General features: G+C 30.6%; 1 protein-coding gene across 6 annotated transcripts in view; it reads right to left on the reverse strand.

Moving 5' to 3' along the window:
• The window catches only part of LOC143246518 (ubiquitin carboxyl-terminal hydrolase 40-like), a 76942-nt gene that overhangs the window by 17844 nt on the left and 39597 nt on the right, over positions 1-19501 (reverse strand). For all 6 annotated transcript variants that reach the window (XM_076493351.1, XM_076493353.1, XM_076493352.1 and 3 more), the window contains 8 exons: positions 18379-18596; positions 16788-16942; positions 13944-14025; positions 10606-10774; positions 9817-9910; positions 8886-8959; positions 7240-7441; positions 5285-5460 (listed from right to left, as the gene is read on the reverse strand). In XM_076493351.1, coding sequence (XP_076349466.1) covers positions 5285-5460; positions 7240-7441; positions 8886-8959; positions 9817-9910; positions 10606-10774; positions 13944-14025; positions 16788-16942; positions 18379-18596 — 1170 coding nt within the window. The remainder of the gene's footprint in view (positions 1-5284; positions 5461-7239; positions 7442-8885; positions 8960-9816; positions 9911-10605; positions 10775-13943; positions 14026-16787; positions 16943-18378; positions 18597-19501) is intronic.

Below are 19501 nucleotides of genomic sequence, written 5' to 3' on the forward strand. Positions count from 1 at the left end.
TCAAGGATAAACCTACCTCATTTACCTGATCTCTGAAACAATCTGAGATTTTAGAACCTAATACAGAGAAGGAAAGACAGTAACTTGAAGAGATGAAATGAAAATATACAAGACTTGGTGTGAAGGCCGTGTAAAAATAAATAATCATTTGTTAATGAAAACAGAAGGACTGCTGACTGTATGGATGGAAAGGAGTGTTTCATTGATGTAGGTTTACTTTAAAAGTGAAAAAAAAAAAATTATCAAAGATGATGTGAAGAGAAAACTCACCTAATCAAGAAAAGAGAAATAAATAAAATGTGAAACAATGGAGAAATATTCAACAGAAAATACTGACTCTTTAGAACAGAAAATAATCTGCCTGAAAGTTTCAAACTGTACTCATGATTCAACTTCTCCCTGTAGTTAATTTTGTAAAATGGACCACAAGAATCTGGAGGTATTTGTGCTCTATGTGAGAGTCACAAAGCAACAATCTACACACAATATAAATGAGAATAAAGAAAAACTAAGTCATGGAAGAGCAGGAAGCTTCAATGATTGTACCTTGATATGAAAAATAATAACTCAAGTTGAACTTATCACAGCCAATCAAGGATTTAGTTTGTTCTAACTTAGAACTCAGAAGAAAATTAGAACTTATAGATATAAAACTGATATCATGGGAGTGTAAGATAGCAGTACTTGCATACCAACAAAATCAACTGAAGGATATTTACAAAATTAACAGCATTAAGAAGTTCCACATTGTAATGTGTCTAAATTGTTTAAAATTTCCATTAGAAATTCAAGTAAAAACCAATTTTTAAAGTTTTCAGATTAAAAGAAATCATCCATTATAACATTAGTACAGATTTCCTTCACAGTTGGTTGTTTGCTTGGTGCAAAGCAACTATGTTATCTGCAGCTTCCTTTACAAGACATATCTTTAAAAATCAATGAAACAAAAAAATCAACTAGGTACTGAAAAGTTATAGACTGAACAGGTACAACCAAATATATTAGAAACCATAAAACACCTAAACTAGTTGCAGTAGTAATACTGTAGCTGAAATTATTCATTTCTTTCATAATTATGACTTTTTAATCCAGAGAATATACACATTTATATGTGAAATATCTTACTTTTTATTTATCTTTAAACAATACTTGTTTATTTATTGAATTTTGCACAAAGGTATTTGAGAACTCTGGGCAAACCATCCCTAATTTTGAAGATACTAACTAGAAGGAAGGCAACAAGTCAACACCACCCACAGTTAGCTCTAGGGCTACCCTTTACAAATAGATACTGAGATTGACTACACATTATAATGTCACCCACAGCTGAAAGATCAAGCATGTTTGGTGACATGACTTGATCGTGTTCCTCTACAGATTATGCATTAAGAACCTAAACCAATGTGACATGCCACACTCTTATTTTAAAGAACTATAAAAAAATTAGTTTTCAGTGATGCTAAACATGAAGATGTTGGAATGAACCAAAGGATGGTCCAATGAGAAAATATTACAAATAAGCATTTTGCAGTGAAAATGAAATGAAAAGAATATATTTGTTATAATTTCTTTTCTCACCAACCCAAAATCTAGTAGGTTGTGCCCAATGTTTAAGAATTGAAACCATAATGTCATGTTGGTAGTTTCAATAAAATTCACTAATATAAACAGCTTTTTCATCTTACTACAAAAGTTCATCTTTGTGTCCTAACTGAGAAATTTCTAAATGTTTGTTGGTAAATAATAAGAAAGCCCATTACATTTAGCAATTTTATTGAAACAAGCTATTTATGTGTTCCTTATATTTTAAATTTATATCTATTCTATGACTTATCATTTATATTATTTTAAAACATTATACCTTTATTGTTTCAACAACTATTCCTATCATCACAATCAAAGTAAATATTACTTCTTTTTATATTACTGACACCAATAAATATTTTGTATTAAAGCAGAGAGTAGTTATAAAGAAAGTCAAATACTTCTAATTACTGTATTCCAAAATCAATTTGTTCTAAGTGAAAACAATTTTGCCAGTGGCACATTTAAATAACACAAGTTTCAGACATGAAAGTTTGCTCATAAATGGCACATGGTTCTTCAGAATTGTATTATCAATTTTAATTAAGCTGTTTTTCTTGCAAACCACTACTTCTCTTGTTCCTTTTCACCATCCAGAATGGATATGCCAGTAGTTTTTTTTGTTTTTCTTTTTAATTTTGCATAAAACTACATGTGGGCTATCTGCACTAGCCATCCCTAATTTAGTAGTGTAAGACTAGAAGGAAGACAGCTAGTCATCACCACCCACAGTCAACACTTTGGCTACTATTTTAGCAACAAATAGTGGGATTGATCATCATATTATAATGCCCCCATGGCTGAAAAGGCAAGCATGTTTGGTGTGACAGGGATTCGAACCCACGACCCTCGAATTACGAGTCAAACGCCTTAACCTCCTGACCATGCTAGCAGTAGCATCACTGTCCAAAACTGATGATGCTAGGCACTAGTTTCACTATCCAGAATGGATAATGCTGGCAGTACCTTCACTCACTGTCCAGAAAAGATGATGTTAGTACTAGCTAGTATTAGCAGTAATATATTTATTATATTACTATTTGTAATTTGGTCAACACATCTCACTCTTCTTTTACTTTTTTAATGGTATGACCATGGTTAAGAACTTTGATGAATTTTATTAAATAGAAGGAGAATAATATTAGTCTATTTCAAGATGGTAGAAAGATTTCAGAAAAAAAACCTGTAATAATTTGTGTCAGAAAACAGTGAAGCTTAATGGAAATAAAAGTAGATCAGTTAACAATTAGAAGCCACATTTCAAAGTAGTTTGCAGTTCAGTGAGAGATTATTTGATATTCTGGGAAAACGAGCACTCTTTGAACCTTCACTTGTTATCATCCCATCTGTGAGTTGAAAACCGAAATCAGGGGACTAGGTGTGCTACAGGGACAAGTCACATCTTCTGATATGTAAGTTACAACCAAATTAAAAAAGAAATCTAATAAAGGGCTAAATAAGTCCTAGAAACAACACTGTATAGGCAAAAAAACTTGCAACAACTGCTGTTCAGCCATGATGGTGCAAAGTTTAGGGATTGGCTGAATCACATTCCTCTCATTAAAAGCTGTAAAACTGTTCATGTTGGTATACTCTGATCTATCAAATACAAAATACTCAAGATTAAAGAGGCTAACATCAACAATTTTAACAATAGAAAATTCATGAAAACCACAGAAGAATTTAAAACTATGTCACTGCTTGGAAGCTGCAAGAAAGTTCCTTTGTACCAAATTCCATATAAAATGGTCAAAACAAGTCTAATTAATTGACCAAAACCTTTAAAAAGTTGTACTTTTTTCATGAACTCTGACCCCATAAAGGCTCAAACTAACTTTTTTGTATGTCAGTGCATTAACATAATGTTTTGAAACAACATGAGACCTATTGGTCCATCTCAGTTGTTCTATCCTCAAAACTAAATTAAAAAAAACAAATCTTAAAGCCAGTCCTTATCATTCATAGACTTATCAAGCTTTTTCTTAAATCCACTTACATTTACTTACTTTAAAACATCCAAATGCAACCCTTTTCCAAAGGCCAATTACTCTATTAGAAAAATGAAATTCTCTTAGCTGAAGACTCCTACCCTGCAAATATTTATATTTGTGTCACTTAGTTCTACTAATCTCACTGTTAAATATGAAAAAGGACAATGCATCAACACTATAAATTCCTCTCACAGCCTTAAACACCTGCTTTTCTTTTTTCAAAAATAAATTAATTGATTGAAATATTTCAGTTTTTCGTCATATAACAACCACTTCATCCCAGACACCATTCTAGTAACTCTTCTCTGAACCCTTACCAAGAATTCAATGTCTTTCCTAGGGTAGTTGAGGAAATATTTGTTTTAACTGCTGTAAATATGACTGCACAGGAGCCCAAAATATACATTTTTGGAATAGCTGACCTTTAACCCCATAAAATCTGTTCAAAAAATCCAAGTTAAAAAAAAAATGTATGGATAAATTAGACCAAGGTATAACCATAAGTTTCAATCTGCTAAGAAATGAAAGAATGGTAGTCAATTTGAAACAGTTTGAGAAAAAAGAAACAACAGACAAACAGCATGTTACTACTGCTATCATATTCTTCACACACCAGTCTAGTTCCTGAAGCTGATTTATTAAGTAATTCGGAGAAGAAATAATCAAAATCAAATACAAAATAGGAGAGACCACAGTGGTGTTTTTGTACAAACTGGTGCTGTATGCCTTCTTCAACCATCTATAGTAACAAAACCCATGAAATCCCCAAAGAAATCAACTTTATAAAGGAACCCAATCTTATGCTGGACAACATGTTGCTACTAATTTGTTTTGAATGGGAATTTGGAGAGAGAGGGATGGGTTTTACTCAATTGTATTCAGGAAACTAGTCTAAATTCAGTCATGGTGATGATAATTCATATTCTGGATGTCACAAGAAGATCATATCTTTGTTCAAAATTTCAGAAGAAGGGAGAGTACCAGTAATCTTTGTTCAGGAATTAACTCATCAAAAAATGTCTCCCTGAATCACAGACTGAATGATAATTATAACCTTAGCAAGTAGTAGGAGACAATCTTGATCAATGGTTAGACAAGGTTTTATCATTAGTAGAAGACAAACTTGATCAATGGTTAGACAAGGTTTTATCAATAGTAGGAGACAATCTTGATCAATGGTAAGACAAGGTTTTATCATTAGTAGAAGACAATCTTGATCAATGGTTAGACAAGGTTTTATCATTAGTAGGAGACAAACTTGATCAATGGTAAGACAAGGTTTTATCATTCCCTTGATTGTTGCAGCCACAGAAGTCAAAACACACAAATTACAGAGCTGGGTGAGACACAAAATACACACAGGTGTAACAGTGCCTGAGCAGAGATAAAAAAGCAAGTTATTTCGGTCAGATATCATACAAACCAGCTACTACAAATACAATTCACTTCTGGTGTTACTTTCCTGACAACATTAACTATCACTGTAACATCATACAAACAAGCTCCTACAAATACAATTCACTTCTGGTGTTACTTTCCTGACAACATTAACTATCACTGTAACATCATACAAACAAGCTCCTACAAATACAATTCACTTCAGGTGTTATTTTCCTGAAAACATTAACTATCACTGTAATATCCTTGAGCAATGAAATCTATTCTATGGCATTCTGCAAGATGTTTTGTTTTCTCCTAAAATAACTTACCTCACATTTATTTTGAATGAAGACTTTTATGGTCATTGAACAATTCTTTTTGTCTATTCTGACATCCCTATTCAGTTCACTGAAAGTATACAGACAATCTCCATCCAGTAGTCCCATCTCTGTCAAAGTTTTACCATTGTGCTCTTTACCAAGTAACACTTCTCTGTTCTCATCAGCTGTTACAGACAATGGAACTAAAATGTAACTCATATTCAGGTTATATATTACCCACAAGTATCTCAAAACTTCAAAGTATAAGCAATAACAAACTGCACATCTCAAGATGGCTGGTATGTGTTTTAAAACTTTTATTAAAATAGATACATTGTTACTTCAAATGGGTTTCTTGTCATCACCAATAACCAACTGACCAGTTCTTACTAATTCATAGTGGTACTGTCACTTTAAAAATTCTCACAGCTAGCGTCAAGCCAGAAAGAGTCTATCGTAAAGAGTGAAGAAGTGAAACATTGATGAAACAATAACTGCAAGAAGGGATTCAAAACTTGCACTTGTTATCAGTACAATTACTGCACATCAGAAACACTTTATTGACAGTTTAATCCATATCAAGACCAACAGTTTACCATAGAAATATAAACTGAATAACTTGCTGAACACTTCTAGTGATTATTCTATAGTTAAAACTAAAATGAATGACTGTAGACGTATTATACTTTATGTGAAATTTGAAAGGGTTGATTAACTACCAAAGTCACTAGTCACTTAATCACACTGTTTTATTTGAATGTGATTTACTCACATGAGAAGTGCTTCAACACTTAGTTATTAATTAATTGTCAAACCAATAAAATACAAAGGCGACTAAGTGACTGATAAAATTAATGTATTTAGATATTCCTCAAATCAAAGAAAAACTGATTTTGAGAATGGGTTTCTTTGCTAAGGTAAGATATTGCTGAAATTTTCATTGTGTTTATTATAGCTTGTTTACTTAATGTGTTTTTCATGCGAGTTCTGTTAGCATTACCTCATTAACATGTTAAATGATGAATGAAAAAAATCTCTGAAATGTATAACTCACTGAATTAATGTGGTGGGATATATAATCGTGATCTAATGACAAAACCCCAGCGAAAAGACTACAACAGTCGAACTTTCCTTTGTTTGATCTGTTTATGGAATACCAAAGCAGTTTTTGTGTGATTTGCTTACTGTTAAGTCTTCAATACTTTAGTTCCCTTGCAATCGTATCTAGATTTAGAAGATACAGCTTTTGTTATGTGTATTTTTAATCTGATGTAGTTGTTTTATTTTCCATCTTGTGTTTAGGGGTTTACAGATATCTTTGTCAATATCAACAGCAAATGATTATCCAATCATATCGCCAGATACTGATATTTAGTATTAGTGAAAGTATGGCACTCTAATTCATTGAAATGAATTAAAGCTTAACTTTTAAGAAACTATTTTTCAAATTGCTTTGACATAAAAAAAATCAAATATTTATTTAGTACATTTTACTGTAAAAATAAGTAACAAAAACCTTTTTAAATATTCTTTGTTTTAGTGTTTCTAGAATACGTTTAACAAAATACATTTATATTACCTTTTGAATTGTAACTAACTTTCCTTAGTTTATAATTAAAAAGTTTGTACATTAAACATAATTATTAACTTCACCACAAAAACTGCACTTAACTCCATCGGCTGTCATATTTTACTAGTTGAATATGTTTGTCAATTCTGTCTAATAAATGCTATGTTTGAATTTTAGGCCAATAATGGATTTTAAAATGGAAAAAGTGTCTACATCTTTAGAAGGAATGACACAAGAAATATTTATGTGAATAATGTTTTCAGTACAGTTGTATATTTTATAATATAGCATCTAATTCAGGTTAGGAACAAACAGAAGACAAATTCATTTCTTAACCTTTTTTTTACTAAATGTTTAGTTTCAATTCCTAACACTAAAAGATAGAGAAACTTACCTTCTAGTTGGATTTTAGAAAGATTGAGATTTTCTAATTGTACTTGAGTCAATTCTGTTAGAATTACTCTTAGCTCACCAACTGTCAAACTTTTTGGAAAACCTCTAGTTATCTCCCGTGACATTCCACCAGGTTGAAAACACGTTACATTCAACAAAATTGGTTCATGAAAGCTGCCAATTAATGGAATTTCTCCATTTATCTAAATATTGATAAAAACAACTTTTATTCATTAACCTAACCTCATACAACCTTACAGAGAAATTCTAAGGATTGTGGTTTGTTCTTAAATGATGTTAGTTCCTCACTAAAATTCTTTGTTTACCCTTAATAGTAGTTAATATATTAACAAAGCACAAATTACTGCTAAAGCCATTTTATATTTCTTAAATATACTAGGAGGTAGGGAAGTGGAAATAGCAACTTCTATCTTGATCATAAATATACTGGATAAAATAAGTGGAACTGGATTTCTCATACTAGACCTGTGATAATGTCATAATTAACACATTGAAATTGAAATTTAGCACAAGTTGCTCCAAACTGAAAAATATTCTTTGATAACAGGAATATCTAAACAGGATCTGGAATCACAATCATTCTTGTAACATTCCATTGTACAGTTAATGACTCTCTCAACTTTTACACAAAATGTTTTTCAACATACTGACTTAGTTACCTATAAATAAAAAAATTTAAATTATTTAGTTCTACAATTTTTCATGTAAGTTAATAAAACTATTTATAGTTGAAGTTAAGGTTTTGGAAATGCAAAAACAATAAAATGAAACAGATGCACAAACAAGTAGTTAAGTATTTTTTTCAAGATACAAGTTTGATAAGTTTAAAAAAAAACAGAGGATTGTTTGTGCTAAATTACAAAACTACACAATCCACTGTGACACCACAACCCAAATATTTGGCATTATAAGCCCACAAGCTTAGTTCTGAGCTTAAAAGAGGAATAAATAATCAAAGCAATATTGAGATGCACATAGACCAACATAATATACACTTAGCTAAACCATTAAAAAAACAATAGCAAATGAATTTGTTTTATACTTCATTTTGGTTAGTTGTTACATAAAATGAAACAATGGATGTTTCAACAAATAAATTTTCAAATTAATTTTCATAAAGTTACTAAAAATCACCAAAGATTGCATTTCTCATACACAGATACAAAGGTGAACACAAACTATATTGGGAAAGGAAAATACAAAACCATGAAAATTTTAGGAAATTATAAGCAGTAATTATCTAAGCCTAAATTCATCCCCAGGTTGTCACTATTATTATTTGTGGTACTAGCAGAAAATCTCAAAACATTTGCAGTCAAATTAGTATCTTTACTACAACAATACTTCTTTAAATGTGGAATTTACACAATAATAAAAAAAACTGTAATTGCATATGCCAAAATCTATAAAATCATGCCTTGGTTAAGCTTTTATTAATTACAGCCAATATTCAATAAAAAGATATATTAACAATGTTACTTGTATATGTTTTTACTTTGGCTTAGCTAAAATTAAATTTTCCCACATTTGATATGTGATGCTATAACAATTTAGGGTTTAACTTTTATTTACCTGACTTTAAAACACTTGTAGCTAACAGGTTAGATACTATATTGATATACATACTTGTTTCCCATCCCATACAAAAAGCTTCGTTCCTGTTAATATTCCTAGATCTTTGAGCACAACAGTATCTTGGGCTACCATAAAAAGTAATACAAAACTGATACAGATAAATAATACACATTAATTAGAAAATAATCAATTATTCCTTAAAGTTTAACTTACACACAGAATAATTTTACTGTCTTAAAAATATAACTCTTATAATTAAAGAATATGTTGTAGCTTAGAATTTGAAATTAAATGGCATTAGAACAATACATTTTTCTAATCATTACATCTTAAAATATACTATTCTGTAAAAGTCACTTCCAATAGAACATTGAGTTATACATTTATGGTTACAAATTATTTTAAAAACACTACACACTTAGCAATTACTGCTATTACACCATAATAACTCATGGAACATAGAAATTATAATATTACATAATCATCCAATTATGCACATTTTTTGCTTACAGTTTATCACTTTCAGTTGCCAGTAACACATACATAAAAAAAAGATAATTAACTAGGTTACTCAATGGTCAATCTCCATTTAATATTAAACACACTTATATTAATTAAGTTATTTAAAATAATAACTCAAAATCTTACATTGTGATAACCCACAATACATACACACACACAAAGAAAAAACAAAAAACGTTTATCAGCCTTAGAACATTTATTAAGTAATGTAAAATATGGTATAACCACCTATTAAATAACAAACATAAAAAAAGTCAGAACGAATAAACACTAAATGCATTGACTTGATTATTCGTTGATAAATAAGTTTAGTTTTACAAGTTCTTCCTCTAAATTACAATTGTTTGTATATGCAAATAAATGTGAAATGTACTAGATATGTATGATGACTTGTAGTTGTTATAAAATAAAATAAATAATAATTATAATGGTGGCAAAAGAGTTTTGTAAAGAATCGTACCAAATGTCAGTTCCTCGTATAAATGTAGTCCAGCAGGGAGCTCCTGAACTACATGAATGATAAAATCAGAAGTTGGACACAGCTCCTGGCCTAACTGCAAAATCAAGTGTTTACTTTACAATACAATTTTAAATATAAACTTTTACAAATTCTAAATAAAAAACATATTCAGAGCCCTTAAGATACTTACAATGTATAGTACTACAGCAAATTATAAATAAGGAAAATCCACCAAAATACACTGAATTTTTTCTCTAGTTATGACCATAAAAATTAGTCGAAAGCATTTAAAATTAGAATACAATATCACACTCATAAAACAACTTTGAAATACACAAATGTTTCATTGTAAATTTCAAGCATTGGTGACATTTATCTAGTTTAAAAAGAATCTAATTGTCCAGTATATTTTTGTATGTGTGACTAATATTATGAGGAATCACCAAATGGCAGTAGGAGAAAGAAGTTAAATCTTTCATCAGTCTTGTAATGCGACAATAACTTCGGTCCAAGTTTGCATTACTTTATTCAGTATTATAAAAACAAACATATAATAATAATAATAATTGTAAATATAAACTCATTCTTGCAACCAAAACATATAAAACCTCTAAAAAGTACCTTATTCAATAGTTGAAAGTAGCAATTATAAAATCAACATTTTTTTTTTACTACACAACAATAATCCATAATGGTACACTTTAACACTTTGAGTTAAATAATTACTTTTTAGACTAATGTTGAATAGAGATTTATGTTTGTTTTAAAAGTAACAACTTCTTTACAAACCTCCATTATTGCAGAGCGAAGACAAGCCAGTGTCTTTCTATAGTCAATCTTAAGATCTACAACACTAAGAGTATCCTTCAATGGGTGAAGAGCCCCCTGGTGGTATTGATGATTAATACCAAAGTGAATCTGCACTGTAATAGTATTTAATGCCACTTCATAAGCCTCTCTAGAATGACAAAAGAAAAACTTTCAACTGATTAAAAAAAATTCAAAATCAAATAGAGATTTAGAAAAAGCTTGCACCTGTTCAAAATAAAACCATTTTCTATAGACTTTTTTAGATGTTTTAGTTGCTTCATTAATGGCATTTTGTGATCTATGATAGTTAAGTCTGATAAATGATAGAAAGGTGCAAACTGACAGATCTGGTAAAGGAGTTTTTGTTTTTGTGTTTTTAATTAGCAATTGATAGAAGAAGGCATGCGTAAGAGAATGAACGTAAAGTTTCAATGGTTTAAGTTTTCACAATATGCTACAAACATTTCTCAGGCTATGCCAACTTTACAATCTTCTAGAGATATCCTACAAGTAAATTTAAACTTCTGAACACCTGATGTCAAGCTTACAACTATCTACAGATATTTTACAGATTAGTTTATGACTAGATAATGTTACCAAGTATATAACTATCTACAAACATTTTATAGGCAAATTTATGATACAATATAGTTTTTAGTCTTCTACAGATGTTTTACCATTTGATTCATCTAGTCTATCCTATCCACTAAAATTAATCTTATGGACACAGTTGAATTGACCAAGTTCTTGAATCCAAATTGCTCTTCTAATACTTTTTACAAGCTTTCAATGATTATTAAGAGTTATTTCAAAACAAAAAAAACAAAAAATAATTTTTAATAAAATATTTTCATTAAAAATTTCTCCATGAATATATAAAGTCAAAGTGTTTATTGTTCTGGGTGCAAAGTAATTTTGTGGTCAAAAGTATAAACACTTTTCTTCATCTGAAAAATCTAAAATTATCTTTATGTAATCTCTAAAACCACCTAAATAAGTTTCAAACTTTTATTGTTTAAATACAATTTAGTTTATTGGTTATTTTCTTTACCCTAATTCTATATGGTGTTGTTCAATTTAACTGACTTCATAACCATCAAAAAAAAAATTACCTTTTTTCTTTCTAGAATGAATTGTGACATGAGACAGCATCTGTTTATTCCAAATAGCTTTAAGCTTGGAACAATATACATCTATTTATAGTTAAATTTTATTTTTATTTTTTGCCCTTTGAACCCCAACTAACTGATATTCTTTCCATGAAACTTGCAAGTCATTCAGCAAACTGCATCTCTCCTTACCCTATTGAATTACATAATGCACAAGCTACTTAAGATTTACTTACAAAGGTACATCATGAAGAAATTTTTATTGAAACCATGGCTTTCTGTTGGTTACAAATAAGGTAATATTAAATGTCAGAGAGAACCCCTGGAAAATTCTGGAAGAGAGAGTGTGACAGGTGGGAATGGTAAGAGGATTCTGATTTTCTAATTGATGGCTCTGTAACTAGTAAAGATTGAAGGTGATAAAATTATGCTTTGCCTGAATGATAAAAACATTATAATGCCTAATTTACAATAAATTTCATACTTCTTGGAGGGGTGGTAAATAAATTAGAAAAGAGGGGATGCTTAAAGAGAAAATGTCACAGTTCTCATACTAGGAGAAATTTCAAATCTTTTATAATAATGCCATATAAAATTATGAACTTAAAACTAATATGCTACTAAAAGTTAATTAGTTATATCTTTATGCCAAATTTATTTGTGTATCATGATAAGAAAATATTTTAATTAAATTTTGAATGTAACTCATTAAAATCTAATGACGTGCACAGAAAAAATGCCCACAATGGGGAAGTTAAAACCAATCCCTTAAAAAAAAAAAAAAACACCTAAAAACCACCTTTATTATCCAAATGTTTATCAAACTTTCCCTTAAACTCCCATAATGTAACTGTGTCCACCACACCTGAAAGCAACCCATTTCAGAAGCCAACCATCCTGTTAGTAATATAAACTTGTCTTAACTGAAGATATCTTCCCTTACAAAATTTGTCTTCTAGTCTTACTGTTCTCACTATTAAGTATGAAAAAATAGCATGCATAAACAATATCAGTTTCCTTATCAATATTAAATACCTCAATCAGATCCTCTGTAACTTCATTTTTTAAGAGAAAGTGTGTTCAGAGACCTTTACCTATCCTTAAATGATAATATAAATATCTTCCTTGTAAACTTCCTCTGAACCTTTTCCAACAGTTGAATGTTCTTTCTGAAGTAAGGGGCCAAATACTAAACAGATTACTCCAAATTTTATTTAACCAGTCACCTATACAATGATATTACAATTTGCCATTTATTTCCCCAACTCACCAAATAATCCAAATCCTTTTGTAAGGCAGCAGTAACCTCTTCACAATCAGTAACACCAAACACTTTAATATCATCACCATTCCATCATCTATTTCATAACACTGGGCCCCAAAGTATCCCACTTGTGACATTACAACATCCCTCTGCTTTCTTCCATGTAGCCAGTTTTCTATCCAATGAATCAGTCTATCCCTTACACCTATACAGATAACTTTTAACAATTCTTTTATGTAGCACCTTGTCAAATGCATTTTAAAAATCCATATACACCACAACCACGTCTGTACCCTCATCCACGTAAATATTAAACTTCAAAAGATTAGTCAGACTCATAGATTAGTTTATAACTCTAGATAATTGTGTCAAATTTATAACCCTCTAGAGGCACTTCATAGGCATATTTACACCTACAGACACTGGTGTTTCAAATCATAATTATTTTTATTGTATATTTCAGTTCTCTTACAAGAACCTTCGTCAAACAAATGATTTAAAGAAATATAAATAACTTAAAAAGCAAAAACTTGTCAGATCAGAACATCAATACACCATACTAAAATAGCATTAATTAAAAAATTCAATACAAGAACCTGTACATCATGAATGTACCAGTTAAGGATTGTAACTAAAGATATAAATACTTAAATCAGTCTATGTGCAAATGTTCTTAGAGTGTTTTGTCTGTTGAAAATCCATGTTGAATAGACTATTGAGGTTATAATGTTTTCATTTGTTAATTATAAGTGATGGTTAAAATATCATATGCTGGTAAGTTGTGGCCAAGAAATGACCAATTTTCAATACTGTCCACAACACACAAATAAAATCTCAAAGTTAAAAGTTTTAATAGATTTTATACAAGAAACTTTGATTTAAATATAATCAATTATTTCTTGTCAAAGAGGACAATCCTTTTTCAAAGAAAATTAATTAATCACCGTTGTTTCTGCAGCTCTTCATTTTCTTGTTTCACAAGATCAATTAGTTTCTGGGGTATTAAATAACTTGGATTTCCTCTTGCTGCAAAATTTTTAAAAATGCATTAATTATAATAATTTAAAAGAAACAAAACAACATTTGAAACTTAGATTTACAAACATGCTTTTCTTTCATTAATAAACATAAGAGGGTGTTAAAACTGGCTTTAAGTTTCTACTTTATAAAAACGTTTTTCTAATATAAAACATATAGCTGTGCTTGTATGCTGCCAACAGAAAATTCAGTTTTCTCTTTTCAGCTCTGAAAACTTAAAGTACTTAAAGTAGCTTCCTTGAAATAACAAACAATTGTAAACTGCACAAAATAATAATGATAAGCAACAGTAAATACACTATTAGGTCTGCAATTTGTCTTATCAAATGGACACTGAAAGTTTAGCTTTAGAATAATTATTCCTGAAACTTTCCAAGTTGTTCAATGATGATACTTAAGATATCAGGTTTCATAATTATCTTTTATTAAAAACTAAATTAAGCACATGTTCCACTATTAGCATGGTTTCTTTGTTTATGGGATACTACTAATGCCACCTGCCACCATCCCTAATTTTGAAATGTTGATCACATGGAAGGTAAGTGGTTGGTAATACCCACCATCAACTCTTGGAGGACTTAACAATAACAGTATTGACCATCACATTATCAGGCCCCTCCATAACTGAAAAATGAACATATTTGTCATTGGTTTTGGATATTGTGATCTGCAGATTGTAGTCTGAGCACCCTAATTAACCATCAGAACATGCAATATTATAGCATAGCTGAGTTTAGGAAGTTATTTCTTTGTTTTCATAGACCGACAATGACAGACATTTAAGAACGTTTCAGAAACTTGGATCCCCTATCAGATACTTCTTGTTATCACTTCTATATATCTCTATATGGTTTCCATCCAGTTCTGCACACAAATGATTGCAGTGAGGTATTCTGCTTGTGTTGTGAGCATACAAGTAGATGTTTCATCATCTGCCCTCACTGCAGTCAATAGGTCTGCTGGAATATCCTATTTCACCATGTTGGCTCTAGATCCAACAACCTGGCATCACAGCTTCAGACAGAGTTTCTTTAATTTGGGTAAAGTTTATGGTTTTCATGACAACAATAAGTTCATCAGTGTAGGTGAAGCTGCATACGTTGAAATGTGTGGGCTAGTAATTCATGTAGATAATGAACAGGGTAAGAGCTAGGATGATCCTCTGTGATAGACCATTCCACTTTCTTCCTAGTTCAACATAGTAGCAAGTTTTTTATTAGGGTTTGGATCATGCAGATAAGCTGGTGGTCTTTCATCATGTTGCAAGTTTTCTAGAGAAGTCTGTGGAAGTTCATTGTGACATATGTTGCGAAGAAGTTGATTAACATGGTACTGGTTAACTTCTTATTTTTAAAGCCATCTTCGATGTCCTGTGTGAAATTGAGAACCTGATCCATGCACAATTTGATGGATTGAAATACAGCCTGTTCAAATATGAACTTCTTTTCAACAACTGGGGTCAACTGATTTATTATGAAACATTTCTACACTGTGTATAGGTAGCACAGAAATGAGATAGGCCTCAAATTCTTTGATCCTAATTAGCTATGACGTTTTATTTTCAGTTGTTTGTTTTGTGGTTTCCCATTCTACAGCAAGTGATGTGCTACTTGGTCTGTTGCTCTGCTTTCTTTGGGTCATTACTTCATTTTTGGATAACAGCTCAGGCTTTCTTGATGTTGTGCATCATATCTGTGTTTTCAACCAGCATTTGCCATGACTTGCATTATTCTTCTGCAAAGTTAGCAGATAGCTCTTCACTTGCTATGAAGGTGCCTCAGTAAATAGGTCCACTTTGTACAGCTCACTTGAGCCCAAGAATGTTGTTCATTCTGCCTCTGTGTGGGATGTATTTCCTGACAGTGGTACATACTGTTTTCCGCTGTCAGGTGTTAGGTCAATACTTTTCATTTCACAAAGCAAGGTCCACAGAAAACTTGTCTAATTTCATTCTTTTAAATTTAAGTTGATGTTACAGTTGTACAGTCATTGGTGCTACAGCAGGCTTAACTTGGATGGCACTACATCAGTGTTGTGAGTGTAGAATCAGGCATAGTGAAACCTTGCAGCACTGTCTGCATCAGCCCAAATTTCTATGAACTAATCATCTTCGTTTTGCTGTACACCCAAGTGAGACTATAATAATCAAAATCTCCAATCATTACATTGGATTTGTTGCTAAACTTTATGCCACTAAGTTTTAGAATCCAAATTTACTGTTATGTGGTTTGTAGTTGGATGTGACTGTAGTTTGGCCAATGTTGACACTCAGAATTTCTACATCTTTGATATCAATTGGTCAATTTGAATCAACAGTGAGATCTGATCTGAAGAAAATTGTGCTACCATACTGTTCACGATTCTTCAATAGCTAGCTTCATACACAAATTCTATGGTCAATTGTTTGTAGGTTCCTAGAGTGTTTATAGAATAAAGAAGATGTGGTAGCTTTGTTATTGACACATCTTGAAATCTTAGTTAAAGAGAACCCCTCAGCATTACCACATATAACTATTATTGTCAGCCCTCACAAAGGCCCACTTCCAAGTATAATGATTTCCAAGGCTTCAATATAGATGCTCTTCCACTGACTTTTTATTAGTTTTCATGTTATAAAGTCACAGATTAGTTGACTGATGTTTCTTACTCAGAATTTTCACACACACATGTATATATAAAAGTATTTAATATTCCATTATTTTCATAAAAGCTTTACAACAAATTATTAGATGTAATCATATGGTTTGTACCTTCTAAAGGCCTTTGTAACAACTTTCTTCTGTAAAACAGCATGTATGCACTCTCTCTTCCACTAAACTGCTTTTCAATGTCCCTGGCATAAATTGGAGACACTCTAGAGTCATTAAAGTCAAACCAGTTATAGCCAAATTTTTGGTTTGTGCTCCTAAAACAAGAAAAAAAAAAAAACATCCTGAATACACGATAGTCAACATGAGAGGATGAAAAATAAGTTTTCTCAGTGTGCAACTAGTGGTTGACAAGATTAATGATTTGTCTTTGTATATTATTTGAATGTAAATAAAGAAAAATTTCAAGCAAAAACAAATTCTGTTGTATTTTGCTTTTAAACTTTCAGTACAACAAATCTTTGGCTGTGTTTTTAACCTAGACGTTTCTAGAAATCTGAACTGTCCTTTAAACAGAGGGAAGTTTAATGTAGTTTATGTGTTTTGCCTTAACTATTAGAACCTTCTCAAAAGTTTAGGAAACATTTTCAGCCATATATGAAAAGCAAGTTAAACTAGGTTGAATTATTAATTTAGTTTGTTAATCATGTAATTATCAATAAGCATAAGAATTAATCAGTTGGTCAGTTTATCCAATTAATTCAGTGTTGTGAATTTAATTAGTATTTATATGGGGAGAACATCCAAGACATTAGCACAAGTGGAATTTCATGAAGAAGTTAGACTTATTGGTGAATGTTGGATGTGCTAAACATGAAACTTACAGAAATTTTCTTTTTAGCATTAAAATGGACTATACTTTCTATCATTTTTTTAAACCAAATAATGTAAAAGAATCCATACAACAACAGAAACTATAACCATTCTATTAGAATATTCCTAAATTATGTTTACAATATAGTTTAATAAAGTACAAAGTTACTTAAGTTAGTTTAAAAGCATTACATAGAAAATTTGCTATTTTCAATACACTTGCTAAATTTCATATTATACCTAGAGAGGGTTTGTAATCAAGTTATAATGCTAAATTTTAACATTCATTTTTAACTAATTTAAAATAACCTAAAACAAATTAACTGGCCAAAATAAAAACTATTAACAATATTATTTGATCTGATTTACTAATATAAATTGAAATCACTTTCCAGAAAGCTTTAACAGAAAGTCCATGTCTGATTTTTTGCTGTTAAATATTTCTCTTTAATAGTGTAACCCATTTTGAAAGCTGTCAACTAATTCCTTTTATAAATTATTCAGATGACAAATAAGTTATTCTTGTGTCATGTTGATAGAGTTAGGTCAGCTTAAAACAGACAAAAAAATAAATCAACCAATCAATGGTATTTGTGCACCACAGTAAAACTGAGCAAGTAGGAGCATATTTCTAGAAAATGCATCTCAAAATGGCTGTTATGGGTATTAACACTTTCGTGTTAATTGCAAGTAGGTTTCTCATCATCAAGAATTACTTCACCACAGACATTTCTAAGAAATAATTAAATGTTTCATGTACTTGAAATCAAATACAACAAGTGTTTATTTTGAAATGATATTAAACATTTCTTTAAAACGTACCTATTATTGTTATTAGATAGTTATTTATCATAATTCATTTCACCCCTTTGATACTTACTTCTTTGTATGAATATTACTGAAACACCCTACTTGGCTGTAGCAACCATGGGTTGGAGAATTAAACTGATCTTGCTGAGAGGTGTTTCCTGAACCTGACTGAGATGACTTCTCTAAAGATGTGGATAACTGTTTTGAATCAGGTGAGATCCAATCCTTTAAATATACAATGTTAGTTGACTGGTTCAGGAAAAAAACATCATCATGCTTCAACAGAAACTGGAAATAACAAACAAACAGAAAACTACACATTATTCCTTAAATTTCATGAACTAAGAAAATGTTTTTATGAGATAAAATTAAAAGTATACCATTGAATGTTTCCAGTTTAATTGTTTAAAGGCAGTATATTTCTTGTTTAAAAGGTATCATCATAAAATCATAATTTACATACTTAATCCACATTTTGAGGTTTGTGATGTAATTTTGATCTATTAAAATTTCACAATTTTGGCTTGAAGCAACCCTATACTAGCAGTCCAAAATTTCTGTTCCAAAATCAGGGTTCTAACTCGGGTCCCACAGCGATAGGTTACAGACTCTCAACTTCTGTTTGTTTGTTTATAAGAGTTTCAGTGAGAGTGAGATTTTCAAAGGTCCCATAAGTAGGATTTGATAAACTCAAAAAAAAAAAAAAAAGCACTTCAGTGTCAATGAAAAACTTTTTTCATATTGTGGACTGCATGTTTACCTTCTGCAAGTGGAAATGAACATGTTAATGTTCCTTGCAAACCTTATTTGCAATTTATACTGCATGTTGTTTCCATTTGTGATTTTTTTTTTTTATCAGTGTTAGAGACATAAAATGCACTTTCGTTCTTAATGAAAACTATTATACATAGTTGGACAATATGCAAGAGGATAAAATGAACATTCTTTCCAATAAACAAAACAATACCTTTATCTGTTTTTAAGGTACCATTCCTTAAAAGTGACCAATTGATTTCTTGTTCACCTATATGATTTGTTTTTGGTTCAGTTATGATATTGTTTATAAACAAATTATTGTAAGAACCTGCTTGTGTATTAACTACCAAACTTTGATATTTTACAAATTATTTTCAGGCACAAAATAAAGAAATATTTGTTCAGACTTAAAAATTTAAACGACTTGTGATTTGGCT

This window comes from Tachypleus tridentatus, chromosome 3, assembly GCF_004210375.1.
Source record: "Tachypleus tridentatus isolate NWPU-2018 chromosome 3, ASM421037v1, whole genome shotgun sequence".
Classification (NCBI taxonomy): Eukaryota; Metazoa; Arthropoda; class Merostomata; order Xiphosura; family Limulidae; genus Tachypleus; species Tachypleus tridentatus.